The 17,630-nt window shown below is 32.3% G+C and overlaps 3 protein-coding genes across 9 annotated transcripts; all 3 read left to right on the forward strand.

Annotated features, from left to right (window-relative positions):
* The first annotated feature begins 6,237 nt into the window (after positions 1 to 6,237).
* LOC109851908 (28S ribosomal protein S36, mitochondrial) lies at positions 6,238 to 8,575 on the forward strand. 2 transcript variants are annotated; one of them, XM_020422494.1, is made up of 5 exons: positions 6,239 to 6,593; positions 6,713 to 6,764; positions 6,852 to 7,024; positions 7,189 to 7,215; positions 8,487 to 8,573. In XM_020422494.1, exons 1-4 carry the CDS (start codon positions 6,570 to 6,572, stop codon positions 7,204 to 7,206), a joined length of 267 nt encoding a protein of 88 aa, XP_020278083.1. In that variant the 5' UTR covers positions 6,239 to 6,569; the 3' UTR covers positions 7,207 to 7,215; positions 8,487 to 8,573. The 2 variants fall into 2 exon arrangements, with proteins under 2 accessions (XP_020278084.1, XP_020278083.1); XM_020422495.1 differs by lacking the exon at positions 7,189 to 7,215 and having other exon boundaries at positions 6,238 to 6,593; positions 8,487 to 8,575.
* On the forward strand, positions 8,455 to 13,867 carry LOC109851907 (resistance to inhibitors of cholinesterase protein 3). 6 transcript variants are annotated; one of them, XM_020422487.1, is made up of 8 exons: positions 8,463 to 8,724; positions 9,078 to 9,431; positions 10,379 to 10,641; positions 10,729 to 10,924; positions 11,230 to 11,378; positions 12,500 to 12,666; positions 12,777 to 13,026; positions 13,779 to 13,867. In XM_020422487.1, the coding sequence occupies exons 1-7, from the start codon at positions 8,580 to 8,582 to the stop codon at positions 12,973 to 12,975; spliced, it is 1,473 nt and encodes a 490-aa protein (XP_020278076.1). In that variant the 5' UTR covers positions 8,463 to 8,579; the 3' UTR covers positions 12,976 to 13,026; positions 13,779 to 13,867. The 6 variants fall into 6 exon arrangements, with proteins under 6 accessions (XP_020278077.1, XP_020278078.1, XP_020278076.1 ...); XM_020422490.1 differs by lacking the exon at positions 11,230 to 11,378 and adding an exon at positions 11,720 to 11,772 and having other exon boundaries at positions 8,464 to 8,724; XM_020422488.1 differs by lacking the exons at positions 12,777 to 13,026; positions 13,779 to 13,867 and adding an exon at positions 11,723 to 11,772 and having other exon boundaries at positions 8,455 to 8,724; positions 12,500 to 12,640.
* Positions 13,868 to 16,495: 2,628 nt separating this feature from the next.
* On the forward strand, positions 16,496 to 17,591 carry LOC109851864 (mimitin, mitochondrial). Its single transcript, XM_020422381.1, has one exon. The coding sequence runs from the start codon at positions 16,604 to 16,606 to the stop codon at positions 17,051 to 17,053; it is 450 nt and encodes a 149-aa protein (XP_020277970.1). The 5' UTR covers positions 16,496 to 16,603; the 3' UTR covers positions 17,054 to 17,591.
* The last annotated feature ends 39 nt before the right edge of the window (positions 17,592 to 17,630 follow it).

Below are 17,630 nucleotides of genomic sequence, written 5' to 3' on the forward strand. Positions count from 1 at the left end.
ACTTGTCTTTCTTGAATTCTTTTTGTTTATGGTATAGAGTAAATAATTTTATTAATTACTTTGACATTATTATAAAGAATATGTGACACACATACTGTTAAAAAAAACTTATATTTTTCGAAATATTTAAACATCTTTCTAATTTATTGCATATGTTAAAATTTTTCACTTAGTTTTAAGAAACATTTTTTAAAATCATAAATTTGATATCTGATATCTAGAATGCTCAAACGTTCAAGTAAATTTTTTATCTAATTCGGTCACACACATCCACGATATCATCGATACACAGAAATATTGAAGTTTAAAAAAATATAACTTATTAACGATTTCTTCAAGCATAACATCATAAAGGAAATGATAAAGGTCATTAATTCAACAAATGCGTTTCCGCCAGCACAAATTGACAGACGGTTCAATTGAATATAAAAATTTGCTATGATCGCTCGATCGTTCAGTGATCTTGCAAACAATTGAAACATCTTCAATCAATAAGCACGTGTCTTTGTCTCGCTGAGTGTGTCATCGTTGAACGTAGAAGTGCCGCCAAATACTTTTGAGAGGTGCGACAGTAAAATATTATAGCTAAGCTGCAACTAACAAAGAGAGTGGCAGACAAGCACGCGAGAAATCGAAGGCCGGTCGGTCGGCCACGGCTTATCACAGACAGATATGTACGTACATACGTGTTACTTACGTGTGCTTACTCTGTAGCTACGTGTGTGATGGCCGATTTCACATCTCTCGTATAAGAGGCTCGCAATAGAAATCGCGAAATTATCGTATTCTCAGACCAAATGGAGAAAGTAATGGTCGAAATTTACTCGCGTTGAAATTCGGCAGCGGAAAGCCGACGTTATTTTTTACCGCGTTGTGTGAATCGTCAGACAGTCGTCCTTGACATTTCGTGCGTTGTGATTACGTGATAATGAAATTTAAGCGGTTCTCGAGTGAGTGCAAAATGTAGAATGCTGGATGAAAAAACATTTGATTATACATGAAATATAAATATATATAACGTGCCGTTTATAATTTGTGTCATTGTATCTAACATGACTTATGTATGTATACAATTTTAAAAAATCGTTATAAGCAGCACTTATATAACACTGATATATTGTATTGTAATCTTCTTTGATAGTTTCTCAGATTTCAGTTGCAAGTGCCTCTTTTGAAGTTTTAATTGTTTTAAACTACTTTTCCTTGTGTTACAATGTTTCATCGTGTTGCCTATTACTCAGAAGCATATCACAGTATGTACGTAAATGTAATTCACATTTTGCATGTCTCCGCGATTTCGCGATTTCGCCAATTTCTGTATCGCCAGACACGTCGAGGTTATAGTATCACAATGATAAGCGCGTTTGTTAAACGTGGAACGATAACCGGAGGCTGTCTTGTTGTGTCGCGACGTTTAATTTAACAAAAAAGCACGCGCGACAGACGATTATGCGATAAAACGACATGCGGCTCCGGTTTCTTTTTTGAAAGCAGAGATTTATTTTAAGAGCAGAAAGTTTTTTGCTCGAGGAACACGTGGCGAGATAAAGATCGAGAAAGAGAATGGAGAAAAGGAGAGTGAAAGAGCGACTTGAAAATAAAATTAAATTCCGACACGCGGACAATACATGGCAAGATCATAACTTTCTCCAAATGCAAAGAAGTTCTTACGAAACTTTATATTCTGATCTGCCGTGTCTCGGTTCTCTGATGAAAAGTGCTAACTTTTAATATATTGACGACGTAACGAAAAAAAAAATATACGGATAAATTTCTAGAAAGAATTGAAAATCAATATATCACGATAAAACGATTCGGACGTTGTGTACAAGTAACATCTCTCCGATACAGCGATGTACATATAAATTATACATATGAGAATACACACAATAAAATCTCGGTATATGTTGGTAAAAGTTATAGGAGGAGAGAAAAATGTTTTTTTTTGTTTTTTATTGTCTCTCTCTTTCCCTTTCTCTAGCCTCAGTATTCTAGCTTGTGGAAACGGGTTGAGCTGCAACGTTAAATAATGTGAAAGCGCTGCATATATTGTAACGAGGATGGAAAACAAACTAGTGTCGCACAAAGTATGTACGAAGGGAAAATCTTATACATATAGAAGGAATCAACTGTATAACTGCACTTCTCAACACATGGTTGAGAAAAGTGTTCATTTGTGATAACGTTGCGATTGGAGTTTAAAATGTAGATTCTTTGATGACACAGCAAAAGTAATCAGTGTAAAACGCGGAAAAAACTATATGAGTTATATATCTTACTCACATTATTCTATGAATCAGATAGATTGCTTGTTATAATATGTGTAAATTCTTGTTAAATTGAAATCCGCAAGATGACGTATCAGTGCGACTAAGTGGCAGTAATTATGATGTAACAAAGCACGTAATGTAACTTTGGCGTAGTTTAGAAAAAACAATACATGTATTGTTTAAAAAACTATATAGTTTTGTCCTTATCAAATAATAATGAATTATGAAAACATTAGAAAATCATTAAAATAATATATGTATAAATTATGTTATGTTACAAAATATATTGTTACATGAGATAGACATTGAATCGATTAACGAGTCACTTTTTGTTGCGCTTGATGATTTTTATAAGAAATATTGAGAAAAGTTGTGCGATTCTCTCAACACAACAGAAAGATCTTTTACAACTTCCAGACATATGTTTAGTTATCAAGCATTATATAATCGCTAATCCAATTTATGCGACTTTCACTCCGAAATGTCAACGATTGTTTCACTTTGTAGTGAATTCCTCAACCGCGCGCATATCGATCAATCTACTTACATGCAACAAAGAGACGTTTGTTAAAAACGATTTCTCTCTGTATCTGTTTCAGATACAAATAGGCACGATGTATAGTCGTGCGTGTATTGATACCGATATTATCACAAACAATGGACTTGCAAACTGGAAAATAAAGGACTAATGTGATTTTCCAATCGGAAAAGAAGAGAGGAAAAAACTCACATATATATGTACATAAGTTGACGTACATTTTATTCATAATTTATACCTACTTATGTCTGTCTCTGTGATATATATCATTAAAATATTATTGAAGAAAAAAGACTGTTTATTTATTTATATCTTTAAATGACAGTCTGTCTGAAATTACATAGTTTGAAATTAAATGTGAAACAATTTAGCGATGCAAAGATATTTAGCACAATATTGTGTTATTTGAAAATAACAGACATTTTTCTAAAAAAATAAAAGAAATCAAAGAATGGTCAACAGAAAAAGTAACTCAAGACATCATGGACTGAAGAGCTTTACGCGCGTTATGTGTTTAGGAAGATTTTGGCGCGGACATTTTCTTTGGTTATCTAGCTGTATGAGTTTTATTTGACATCATAAAGCTAGGTTACCGGAGTTAAGCTCCTCGCCATATCAACTCCAGCGATCTTCCCCTTGTGCATTTCTACGCTTCAGCGAAAATAAGGCACCAAAACGTACTATCTTATCTAACGTGTCTTGGATATCGTCGTATTGATTTAATTGTAAATAATACAAAGTTAGAAAAAAAAAGTTATAATTTTACGTAACATTAACATTTTCCATTATTATATAAAATACATATGATTATTATTATTTACACATGTAAAACATAAATGTTAAGTATTTATTTTAATAAATATTATAAAACATTACTATTATATTACAATTATTATGTTTAATTCACACACACTATATATGTACATATATATATATATACTATGTAAAAATTGTATGTATTTAAAGAAGTTACAAACATATATGTAGATAACCGTCTGCGTTGCAACGGTTGTCACGTTTTTGTATGAATAGATTGTCATGCTGAATAAAATAGGGGAGCCTAAAATCTCATCCCTCTTCCACGCGTTCTGAAATAGAAAGGACTACGTTATTGTCGACGGCGAATAATTTTCAGCTGCCAAGCCTTCACAATGGGCCAAGTGTGTTCGGTATGAAGAACCGAACAAACATGGATCCATAAAGAGGTAAGCGACACTCGTCGGTTCCGCAACGTACGGAACAGGCAAATGCGACTAGTTGTCTCTCTTTTCTCTCTGTATTTCCCTCACGCGTGAAACTACGAGTTGGGCATTTGTAATAGTCGTTAGTGTCGGTGACACTCGTGACTAGCTTGCCGAAAGAATTTTTCAGAAGCACGCGTATAACTGATATTTCTCACATGTTATTTCGCACCTCGCAAGCGAACATCCTTCGCACATTACGCGGTCACGGACGAAAATAATTCTGCTATTGTGGCAGACGCTTTAAAGAGAGTTATCGCAGTATATATGTGCATATATCACTATATTTATCAGATACATTTAGCAATATGTATTTGGCTAAGAATCCGTTGACTTGCAATGTGATAATGTACATATACAAATATTTGAATATATTTATAACATTTGAAAAATCGAGTTTATATATTCGCAATATCGATAGTGGCCAATTATTTAATGCAATATATATACATATATTGCTAGAAACAACACATTTGGCGTGATGTTGCATGAAAAACTTACTTTATGTTTAAAATTATGAAACTTGAAACGTTAAAGTTTTTCGCTTAAATGTCTTTATAGAAATTTACTAATGTGGCTAAAATATATTTAGTTTAAGTAATACTTAAAAACATAATTCATTTCTTTGTTTCAGTTTTAAAAAGTGTAAAACTGAATAAAACAAATTGTTTTGAATTTGCGCAGAAAATATTTAATTCGTTCCTGTCCCTATTAGCGCGCACAATAGTCTGGCATTGGCTGCGTTCCCTATTAGTGCGTTTGTGTGCACTAATAGGGGACTCAGCGCTTGCTAAGCGCTTTGCGCTTATTATGTGATTGGCCTCTTCCTGTAAATCTATTTGATATATGAAAATACATGCCAATGACAAGCAACAATCGCAAAGTGCTTGCTAAGCGCTGAGTTCTGCTGAACGCAGCCATTTGTTGTGTATATGCACAACGTACGTCACGTTCGGAAACAGCACTCGTGTACACACGAGCGTCATTCTATCTTTGTTTTATATATAATGAGTAATAAAGATAAAATATACACTAGTGATGTTTCCGAACGCAGCTATACTACACAAGATAACAGGTACGGCAACATACACACACAACTATATAGGGAGCTTTTCAGCTACGTACACAGGCGACACTGTGCAACACAGTGTTCACTAGTGTGAGTGAGATATGCTCTTTCTCACACTGGTCTAGTTTCCATCGAAGCATTAATTCACACCTAATGCGACGTAGAATCAAATTTAAGTCGATGGAAACCTGTCAAATTGCGCTGATTTCGCTTCAATCTATAAGTACTCTACTTCCAATGGAAACGGAACACTAAATTTAATCCGTACCGGAGTGAGACCGAATTGAGGGTTTCGGTGGAAACTAGACCAGTGTCGTCTGTGTACGTAGCTGGAAAGCTCTCATAATCAGTCGTATTATATGTCTGTTCGTTTTACCTGAACTGGCCGCTCTAGGTCAGAGTTTATCTTCTTTACTCTACGTTGGAAAAAGAAGGATAAACTCTGACCTAGAGCGGCCAGTTCAGGTAAAACGAACAGACATTATGTCTACAATGCGTTCAATTTGAGAAGAGAAACTGGAGGGACGAAAACTCGTCCGTTTGGTTGGATTCTCATGCAGGCACCGGCGCTTTGACACCGAACGTTGATTGGTGAAAAGCAGATGGTGAGGGTAAATTAGAGCTGCCCTCTTTATTCTCACCATCCGCTTTTTACCAATCAACGCTCTGTGTCAAAGCGCCGGTGCTGCATGAGGATTGCATAGAAGAGAATAACAGAGAACACGGAGTGGGGGAGCCACAGTTGAGACAAAATATATCTATCTCTCTGTTACTTCTCGTGCGGCCCTCTCTATGGTTAGCATATAGGCATGGCCTCTCCATTAGTATAAGCTCTATGGTGGTAGTAGGCAAAAGAAACTGCACAGGTCTAGAATCTGTTAAAAAAATGACGTAGAATGGCGTATGGACTAACTTTATTTTAGGTCCATTGAGATCCAAAAGTTCAAACTGAACTGAACGAATATGATCTATGTAGATGTACAGTCGCGGTCATTGAATCGTTTCGCTGACGCGAGGGGCTAGGGGTAAGAGAGACAGTATTCCCTAGCAGTAAGTACTGCCAACGAGCGTTGTACTAACTACCTGTAGCAGATCTCAACGTATTGATCAATTACGTTAGTCGATTGGTTAATGTGACAAACGTGAAACGCAAGCACGAGTCGCAGTTCACAGATCTCGCGAAATTGACCATTCACGTTTGTCACAGTAATCAATCGACTAACGTAATTGGTCAATTTATCGAGATCTGCTACAGTTAGTGCGACACCCGTTTGCAGTACTTACTGCTAGGGAATACCGTCCCTTTTACCCCTAGCTCCCCGCGTCTACGAAACGATTCAGTGACCGCGACTGTACTTACTTGAGAGATTTATTTTCTCTGTTCTTCTGCGCATAAAATTAGTTACGGGTTATCGCACGATCACTTTTTTTTTAGGAAAAAACGAAAAATTATGATGGCAAGCAAGGTTTGGAAGGTCAGTACTGCAAAATCAACTGGAATAGAGGGAACCATTTATGAATCGCTCGGCATAATGATTCTTACGCCAACAGAGCGTGACTCGGAACTCAGATATTGAACACGATCTTTTCACAGGTGATCCAGCCTCATGTTCCGATGATTAAATTTCGCAAGGGTGGCAAGGCAGGTAAATGTGAACAACTGACATGACCGCGTTGATTTTGTCCGAAAAGTTTTTGTCTGATAACAGTGATATTTTATTGTTGATTATTAGTTGCAAGCGCGACTGCCGCTCCATCTGCACGACCTGGATCAAACCAGATGCAAGAAAATACAAGTAGTGCAAGAGGCCTCGAAGTGATTGTCTTACCAACGATAGAAGATATTCATCTACCGCCGCGATATCAAAGACGATTGATAGATCAGAAAGAAATCGAGTATATTAATGTAAGTTGTGACAGTACAACATAAAAATTTAGAATAATTTGTCAAGTTTGCTCAAGAGTTATATTTTATTTGTTTGATATGCACATATATTACATATAATGTAATATCGTAAAATTCGGATTTTATTCGTTCTATATTAACCATTCTACGTTAATGTGTTACAGCGTGGTGGACCAGAGTGATTTTTACAAGTATTTAAAGTATCATAAGCATTACATGCTACTATAATTTAATTAACTTTGTTATTGATTAATTTAATATAATTGTGATGTTTCAATAAATGATAGAAAACTTGCTGGGAATATTATTTTATATTTATACCAGCCTATCAGACAAGGTCTTATTGTGACATTGCCAGAGTCTGCTATTTCTGGCACATGTTTCAGCTCATTTCTATAACTGCCAATGTGGCTAATTTTGGATCTATGGTAATAAAATTATCTAGCAAAATTCTTTTATTATTATATACTCCATTTGTTTTTAGTTAGAACCAAGAAAAGATTTTTATTAATTTAATTTTTTATCCTGTGTTGTAAGAAGCTTAAAGGAAATTAATTTTGTTTGTAATTAATTATATCTTTTATGTTGTTTTATATTTTTTAAGTGCAGTAAATTTTGAAAATAATATATAGCTGGAAAATGTGTACTCTCAAATACAAAAACTTAGTATGTTCTTATAGTATCCATTGAATAGATACATAAAATCTTTTGCAGACTATTTTAACCTTTAAAGAACCCACATATGGGTGTGCAACAGACTTAGCAACTATAGGCGATTTTTGACAATCGTATGGTACGTGTGCCAAACTATAATTTGAAGTCACTCGAACTATAGTTTGGTACACTTTGGTACATGTACCATACGATCGCCAAAAATCGCCTTATATGGTACATGTAGATAGGTAGGGTAGGTTACATATGTGCATAAATTTTCCGTGAAAAAAGTTTAAGATGTCAATGGAAAAGTGCCGTCTCTTTCTACAGATTAAAATTAATATTTCAGTCTTATAATTTCGAAACTGTTGGTGTAATATCTTTTGCCTTAAGCTAATTTTAAGTGCCTCTAACTTTTACATCTCATCGAATCGCTCCTTAAAAACGGACTATTTCGTTAGCAACTCTTATCGATCAATCAAAATTTATTAATCGGCTTACAAACTATCGAGCTAGCGATAGCGCATTTACGTAAAACCGAGATGTTGATTGAATGTCATTTAAAAAAAATGTGTGTGCTTTTTCCAAATAACAACAAAAATAAATTTTTTATTGCAGTGTAGGTTTTGTTATATTTAATTTTTTCATTAATTTGATAAAAGCTTTATTATCATTAATTTGATAATAAAGCTTTTGAAGCTTGAAGAAATATAACGGGCGATGTGACGCCTTGATACAGCTCTGTGATATGACAAAAATAGCAGACTGCGCTGCAGCTATTATCTCACCACCTCTTTACGGTCTCTAGACGTGAATTCGGAGGACTTGCCATCCGCATCATAATTTTATCAGAGTTTTCTCGAAGTGCGAAACATTTACGAACGACATATCTACTACGAAAATGGCCGAAGTAACAGACTTCGGAACGAAAAGAATGATTTTTGTATTCGCAATCGTGGTTGCTTGCTTCGCAGTGCTATGGCCGAAAATTTTCTACCCTATGCTCGTAGCAACTGTCACTCCACATCCTACATTGGATAGTTCTGGTAAGATTCTAATAATCTGCGCATAATATACTGTTAATGTTGGTATTACATAATTTGTTATAAAAATATTTCGTTATTATGCAAATGTATTTGTTGAGAAGTAGACAAAAATCAATTGAATCCTTATAGGGCCATTGACCAATATATCAGTAGTTTTACTACATATTGTTACTATATAACACTGACGCTAACAGGATGAAATAAAATATTTTGAAACAAAAAATGTTTTCTACACGAAAATATATTTCCCATTGCATAAAATTTTTTTATTGCTTGTTATTTTTAAATAGAGATATAAAATAAATTAAGAAATACATAAACGCATAAAAGGTATATTTTTTATATTTGCATAGCATGCTGCGAAGTAATATTTGAAAGCGATGTCACTGCAGTGGACATTATGCAAGAAATGTGTCAAAACATATTGAGACATCATTCAGTTGATCCACGTGTCAGAGATGTGTTAAAACTTAACAAGCTGACTCCTCAAAGTGCGAGTTTATGTAGAGAAGAAGTCCTAGCCAGATGTGGCATAGACTTATCATCTTTTCTTGCTCAAAGGGAACGCTTGGGGAAAACCTATAAACAAGTATTGGAAGAAATTAGATCATTTAACAGGTCTCTTTGTCTTAAAATGAATTTTGGCGTACCACTATCACAATTAGGAACACCACACCTTATCAGATATCATATTTTGATGCCACACAGTAAGAATCGCAGAAGACACAAAAATAACAAAATTGTGATCATTTACTATTAACAAGATTTTGTTGTGTTTTCTAATGTGTAATTAACTTTAAATTTTCTTTACTTATGTTTTGTTTTTTGTGAAAATGTTTCACAAAATAATTTTGTAATTTTTAGTGTAAATTGATGTGCTTCCACTAACAATAGAAAGTAATTAAATGTTCGGTGCAATTGTTTTCTTATGTGGTATGGCAGTAATGGTTCATGATTTTTGTAACAAGTTAAATTTTAAGAAACAATATCAATGTATCGCATCATCACATATATGTAAAAAGGAGAATTTGAATAAAAAGATAGGGAGAAGGCAATAACGAGCTACACCTAATGTTCAGGTAAAATTCTTCTTTAATCCGAGGAATTAAAAAGAGATACAAAAACGTTTCGATTCACTATGGGATTTTCTTCAGTGTTTTGATCCTACAGTGGATCAAAACGTTTTTGTATCTTTTTTTTAATTCCTCAGATTAAAGAAGAATTTTACCCAAACATCAGGTGTAGCTTGTTATTGCCTTCTCCCTATCTTTTTATTTAAACATACGAGCACAAAACATACAAGGAGATTTGAATTGTTCATTTTTTCTGCTTTAGCTACATGCCTAAAAGCAAGTAATGTTTAACTAACAAGATCTGGCTTATAGTCAATTTTATAAATATATAGATATTCATTATCTATATCATATTCCTCTTAAAATCAGATTTTCAATATAATTTCTGGAGTAGAGTTTATGAAAAAATTAACAAATTATCATAATACAATATCTATAATAACATATTAATAATAATTACCTTATTGCAACAATCAGCATATGCTTATGCTAATCTCTGGCATGTTAACATTGAATAAATGAGTTTTTTACAAATTGATTATTTATTTACGTGCAAACTATTACATATGTTTTATGCATAGGTACCATACGACAAGAGCGTCGTACTCCTCCTCATGCAGGCGGCATGCATCCTGCATTGAGAGAGCGTGGAAGAGCCATACCGTCTTCTCATATTATGCCAAAAATAATAGAAAGGTCTGACTATATTATGCCGAAAACAAGACCACCTCTCGGCAGTGCTGGTCGTGTTGTTTCAGCTCCGCAAGGAAGCGGTACAATGGGAATTATAATGCCACTGTACACGATAGGGATAGTTCTGTTTTTCCTGTATACCATTGTTAAGGTAATATGTAAGTGCGGGACAAATCCTAGCAAAGGTTTACAATGAAGTAATCAGAGATGAGTATACTGATGAATATAGTATTACTAGGTTTTGAAAAAGAATTCCGACAATGAAATTGTTTTACCTTCGGAATATCGCCAGCCAGGAATAGCTGCTGAAAAAGAATTTCAAAAAATGGTGTTTAATCCAGAAATTTTTGCGACCGCGATGACTGCTGGACTACATTATACACGGGAAAAATCGCCGGACAAAACTGCGCCAAAAACAGACGAGTTAAAGGATCGTAAGCGCTTTACAAATAATTATTTTGTTACAAATTATATTTCATCTTATATCATCGTTAATGTAATATTTTTGTCTGAGAAAATTTTTAATTTTTGTTTTTTGGAGGAATATGTAGAATTAAAATATTTTCTTGAATATTCAAAACAAATTCTTAATAGTTGCGTGATACAAGGTTTGCACAATTAGAACACACACGTATTTTATATACGCGCAAATATACATTACAAGATTCTAAATAAAAACAAAAATGCGTATATTATAAGTACTCTTATGCTTTGAACACATTTGGTAATGTACATGCTGGAACACAAGAAGCGGCAGGAGATATAGAGATAGACCAACTGAGACAACGATTGGTTGAAACGGAAGCAGCCATGGAAAGAATAGTTGTCCAAATGGGCAACATATCACGTTCAGTAATGAATAACTCGGGCTCACAACTAGAAATCAAGGTTTACTATTATTAGTTTTGTCGTAATTCATAATTTCAGTTTATTAGTCGATAGAAATGTGCACGTCGCTGTGTTCTGATTGCGTTACAAGCTTTATCCATCTAATGTACATTAAAAATGTTGTACATTTAGTATAAGACTCTTGCCTTCAATATTTTGCTTTTCCAAATATCGATGCTTGTTGCGGATAACTGTTACAGAAATTACAAATTTTATAAAATAAGATTTATATTGATGTATATGTTAAACGATGTGAGTGCGATGATATTCAGTACAAATATTTAAATCAGAATATGTATTCAGTAATAGAATTCACGCTGTTTATTTTACGTTTTGAATAGTAGATGGGGTTCCAAAATCCAATGGTCTGGCAGGGGTTGGTCGCGGTTGTAAGGTATATTTCTTGTCTCCGAAAATATTTCTAACAAGAATAACTAAGAGTTTGTGGGACATTTTTTTTTATTATTTGTTTATCTGCACTAGTTTCATAAGTAATGAGTTTATTACATGTAAATGTTTTTTAAACTTGTATATGACGGTTTCATTGATACGATTTTAAAGTAACAACATTTGTTTTATAAATGGGAAAATGTCATTATCTTTATATAAAAATATATGTGACTTTTCGATGTGCCAAAGTATTGTTGAAACACGAATTAAGAAAATACTAGCTGCTCTTTCTATAACTTCTTGATCATAAATAGTAATTGTGTGTCTTGCATGAGATATTTGCTTATTTTAATAGTTTATTAACATAATATTACATATAAAAGCAATATTAAAATTGTATTCTGATATATGAATATCTTACAAATACTACAATTATTATACCATATTTTTCAAATACCTATGTAATATAGACACTTCAAATATCTACGTAGATCATATCTAAAATTTGATTGGCTTTTGTTATACATGTATATAAAAACATATTTACTTAAAATGTGCAAACTGACTCTTGTAGCAAAATGGCTTTGAAATTACTGCATACACACACACACACACACCTATATTAATTTATTTATTTGTGTTATTACATAGTTCTAATTTAAAAAATATATATAAAACCAGTTGGATCAACGTTTTTATATAACAAAAGAGTGATGTTAATCAATTTACAGGAGGACAATACAAGCCAGGAGTTACACGGTAAAGAAGATGAAGAACTAGATGTAGAAGCGGAACAATCACCAACAGTTAAAGTAATGGGTATGGAAATGACAGCTAGTTGTGAAAGTGGACAAAAATGTAGCAGACCTACCACTCCTATTATTCCTATACCACCAAGGTATTTTCCAGCATTTCATTTTTAACATTTTTTTATATTTTTTTTTTTTTTTTTTTTATCAGTATTTTCTGATTTATTTATTTAATATTGGCATACATCTCTTGTATCAGTAATATAGAAAGAGAAAAAACACCACCAAAACCCATATATTTAGAAGGGGCACTGCCACCGCAATGTGAATTACTCGTAACCGATTCAGAAACTCAAGCAGAAAAGTCAGAGGACGAAGACGCTCCTATTGTTCTCTCAGGCAAAATGACACTCTCTCTCATCAGTCTCGACCAGATTGCAGCTGTAAGGAAATATTAGAATTACCAACAGAATCGAATGAATAAATCTGCGGAGCCTTGGTTTTATTTGGTGATTCTTTCATTTATATTTAATTCTTTGCCTAACATTTCTGTATAGATTACTGAATATTATAAATCACAGAAACTAAATACAAGTAAAACAAGATTCTTTTTATTATTATATATGTGTAATAATATATTACATAATATATGTATAATATATATATACATATATGAGTAATATATATTGATTTCGCAATTATTTTTATTGTTTTCTGTGATTTGTTTTAGATATTAATGATTAGTGCTTTATATTCTTTGTTTTTATTTGTTTCTTCATTTTCATAAAACACACACTGGCTTATTAATTTTCACTTCTATTTTTTTTATAAAAAAATCCAATACTTTCGAATTAAATCGTTAAATTTTATGAGTATAAATTAAAACAAATTTATCGATCTTTTTTCAGAAATATTCTATTTTATATTTCGTTCAAGAAAACGCCTTTTACTTTTTATTTTGTATATTATTTATGTGTTCATGTATAAAGTTGTATTATTTAACTAAACGATTTTGTTTTTGGATTGTATTTTTTAATTTTATTGATAGATGTTTATAATGTTGTCGTAAATATGATGCTAAAATATAAGAGACAGTGTTGTGCAGGTTGTCTTTTTTGCAAAACCTACTATCGCGTATTAAAACTGCTCACATTAACATATTAACATATAACTGCTACGATGATACAGATTAGTAATATTTTTTATTACATTAATATTGAAATATTTTTTCTCACTCAATAATGCTACAATTAATATATAGGATTCAGAGAATGAAGCTCAAAGTGAACAAGATAAAGAAATTTTGAGTATCTCAAGAGAAGATAACGATATAAAAGACGTCTTCTCGAGAGAAATATGCTCGGAAGAAAAAGACAAGAAAAAAGTAAAGAATAGAACAAAAGATGTGAAGGATAAAAAAGAAAACATCGATATTAAAGAGATAGATGAAAAAAGAGTAAAAGAGCGACAGAAAGAAGAAAAAAAATATGAAGAAGAGGAAGAAGAAGAAACAGAGAAAGTGAAACAAATAGACATAAAGACAAAAGAAGAAAAAGTAACAGACACGAAGAAAGAAAAGATAAAAGTAGAAATAGAGGAGGAAAAGAAGAAGGAGAAAGAGCAAACAATGGCAGAAGAGGAAGAAGAACAGGACGAAGAAGAAGATGAAGAAGAAGGAGGAGGAGAAGAAGAAGAAGAAGAAGATGAAGAAGAAGAAGAAGAAGAAGAAGAAGAAGAAGAAGAGAAAGAAGATGAGGAAGAAGATGAAGATGAAGATGAAGATGAAGATGAAAATGAAAATGAAGATGAAGATGAAGATGAAGATGAAGATGAAGATGAAGGTAATGGCACTGAATCGGATTCAATACATTATTCGGGAGATTCTGATGATCCTTAGATCAAAAAAAAAAAGAAAGAAAATGAAAGAAATTATAAAAGACTAAGTAATTCTGTTTCTTTAAATAAATCAGTGTTTACCAATCTTTAAAAGACGCTTGTATTATATAAAATAAAAAGAAACATTCAATTATGAAAAAAAATATAATAAACTGGGGTCCATAGTATAACATTTGTAACACAAAAAAATAAATTTGTTAATTAAGTACTGCTAGATATTTAAAATGTGTGCATCGCAACTTTAGTTTTTTTCTTTTACTGTTATATTGAACGTTTTTCTAAAATTTATATTTATTTAATTACGAAATTCTAAAAAAAGCAGTGCTTTGTTAATATGTCTACGTGCTGTATAATACAATAATGACAGATAAATTGATTTATTATATTCGTTATATATAACTTTGTAGAGATAGAAAGTTATTTACGAACAATTCATTGGTTTATTTACGAACTTTTTAGAATTTTTTTGTAAATGCTTAGTAGATGAAACCAAGTTGGAAGAAGTACGAATTTTTCAAACGTAGCAACTTAGTGATTGGCAAGCACTGATACAGTCAAGCAAACGCCAAAAATCTAGTTTTCCTTTTTTTACTATGTGTAGAGTTTATTCGTGACTTTTTGCTTTAATGTTTAAAACATTGTATAGTCTGGAATTTAAAAAGAGGATGTCGCATTTTTTGTAAAAATTTATACATTCAGAAATGTCTATTTATGTCAAATAAAATAATGTAAGAGTATTTATACTAAAGTGTGAGATTAACAAAGCTATGTGGACATAAAGATTTACAAAAGCAATCCGTAGAAAATAAACTTCCACTGTACGAATTCGTACATAAAATAAAGTATTCGTGCTGAAGCGCGCCATTACACACACACAAGTTATAGTATATTATATAATAAAAAGTATGATATTACATAATATAACAAAGTAATAATTATTTTTGTCTTTTGTTTTTAATTCTATATTCTTACCTAAAGTGAAATCTTTGGAATTGAGTATGATCATTAAAGTAAAATTGTTTTGCCATCCCATCTCTTTAATATCTAATAAAAATAAAGTCCGAAGCACAGACTTTTGCATAACACATAACGCATAAGGCTAGTATTACATTTGTCGTACAACAAAGATTTTAAATATATTGAAATCGTTGTCGTACGACAAATGTAATATTAGTCTAAAGACCGAAATAGCTTGCATACTGCATAACGCATAAGAAAATCAACCAATCAGAACTTTCTAAGATGAGGGGTGAGAATGGGAAATGGAAAATTTTAATTGGTTGATTCTCTTATGCATTATGCAAAAGTCTAAACTTTGGTTCGACTCATCTACATTCTGTTCAATGAGAGGATACGAGAGGATATCCTCAGTCTGCGTATGTATACAGGGGTGATTTCCAGTTCTCGAGAAGAGTCGAAGTGCGTCGATTGAGGTCGATCACAATTACAAATGGAAAGCGACGTGTGAATGCTTTGTGTGGAATGTGTCGGACTGTGTCTCCTAAAAGGAAAACAGCCATAAAACGGAGACGCGAATCACAAATCTCATGAAATTGACCAATCACGTTGGTCAAATAAGCCAATTCCGTGAGACTCAACTTGTGATCTGCGTCTGCATTTAAATGTAGATCGACCTTAAATTAGCCAACTTCGCGCACGCGCGTTATTGCGTGAAGACGTATCGTACCAGCTTAATATGACATTGTTTTACATTATTGAGATCGAGCCGATTTAATACGAATATAGTACTTAATACGCGTATTAAACGATCGGTGTAAACTAGGCTGATGTATATATTTACTAAATTTTACGCTTTAACATACCACATACACAGTGACAGTTATACAAGTTTTCTAACCCCTTAAAGATCACCATTAAACTATAGACATATGTCTGTTTTAAACTTCACATCAGACTACAGATCATGTGAAATTAAATTTAACTAATCAGAATACAAAAAAACGAATTTTAAATTTAGTAAACTTTGTAGAACTCTCACTTTAAATATATTTTGCACAAAAAAACATTGATTGTGCAGACTTTTATAAAAAAAACCTTAAGGTGAGAAAGCAAAACTAAATGATTAATATGTCCGAAGTTACTTTCTCCACATTTGTTTTGTTTTATTGATAATATTATATACATTTGTGTTATTTTTTGTATGTTTATTTCATTTTGCAGTCTAAGACTATGAGTAAAGAACGTGGAGTTTTCAAACTGATTTGGAACAATTTTATATTGTCATTAAAACCTCGATTTGCTCGTCGTAAATTGGTAGGTGAAGATCATTATGGCACAAAATATTATGAAGAAGATATAAAATATTCTATCCGGAAAAGGTCTTCTCGATATTTCGAACCTGTAAACAAAGATGATTTTGAACAAGAATTACCAGCAGAATGGGAAGCCTGGTTGAGATATCGTAGAAAAAATCCACCTACACAAGAAGAAACAGAAGCTAATTATCGGTTATCAATAAACAAAAAAAAGAATGCAAAACTCTTAAAAGAGCAGTATTCCAAGAATAACACTGATCTTGCTTCATCTACTTCTCAGTCTACTCCAGGAAATTTCCCAGTTTATGAAGAGTATAAAAATGCTGGTAGAGATTATAAACCGAAAGATGCATATAAAGGATAATAATCTTAGAATTAAAATGTTGTATTCATATAGCATTGTAGTATTTATAATTAAATAATAAAAAATAAGGATAATAATCTTAGAATTTAAATGTTGTATTCATACAGCATTATAGTATTTATAATTTTATAGTGGATGATAAAAAAAAATTTATATCTTCAAATTGTAGGTCTGCATGTATATATGTACGCGCGCGCGCGCGTGTGTGTACGCGTACGTACACACGATAATGCAATCTTGTGAACGTATTATGAAAATTCAATAAAACAGTTTTTAAAGCTGTAAATAAAGCGCACTTTATTATATTTTGTTATGTTCTCTATATATGTAAATTAGAGATATATTGCCTTCATGTACAAGTGATATTTAACATTCAAATTAGAAAAGTAAATTATCAGTTTTATAGATAATTTAGCGCGGTGATATAAACAAAATTTTATTTCTTGAAAGATTTAATAAATGGGAGATTCTTTACCAAAGATTACAATTACAAATCGATTAGAATCAAATTTAACTTTTTTTTTTATAAGAAAACGTTTGAGAATACTAGATAAATCCGACTCTTATTTGATTTATT

The sequence above is a fragment of the Pseudomyrmex gracilis genome, unplaced genomic scaffold (assembly GCF_002006095.1).
Source record: "Pseudomyrmex gracilis isolate BER0280 unplaced genomic scaffold, ASM200609v1 scaffold_22, whole genome shotgun sequence".
Lineage (NCBI taxonomy): Eukaryota > Metazoa > Arthropoda > Insecta > Hymenoptera > Formicidae > Pseudomyrmex > Pseudomyrmex gracilis.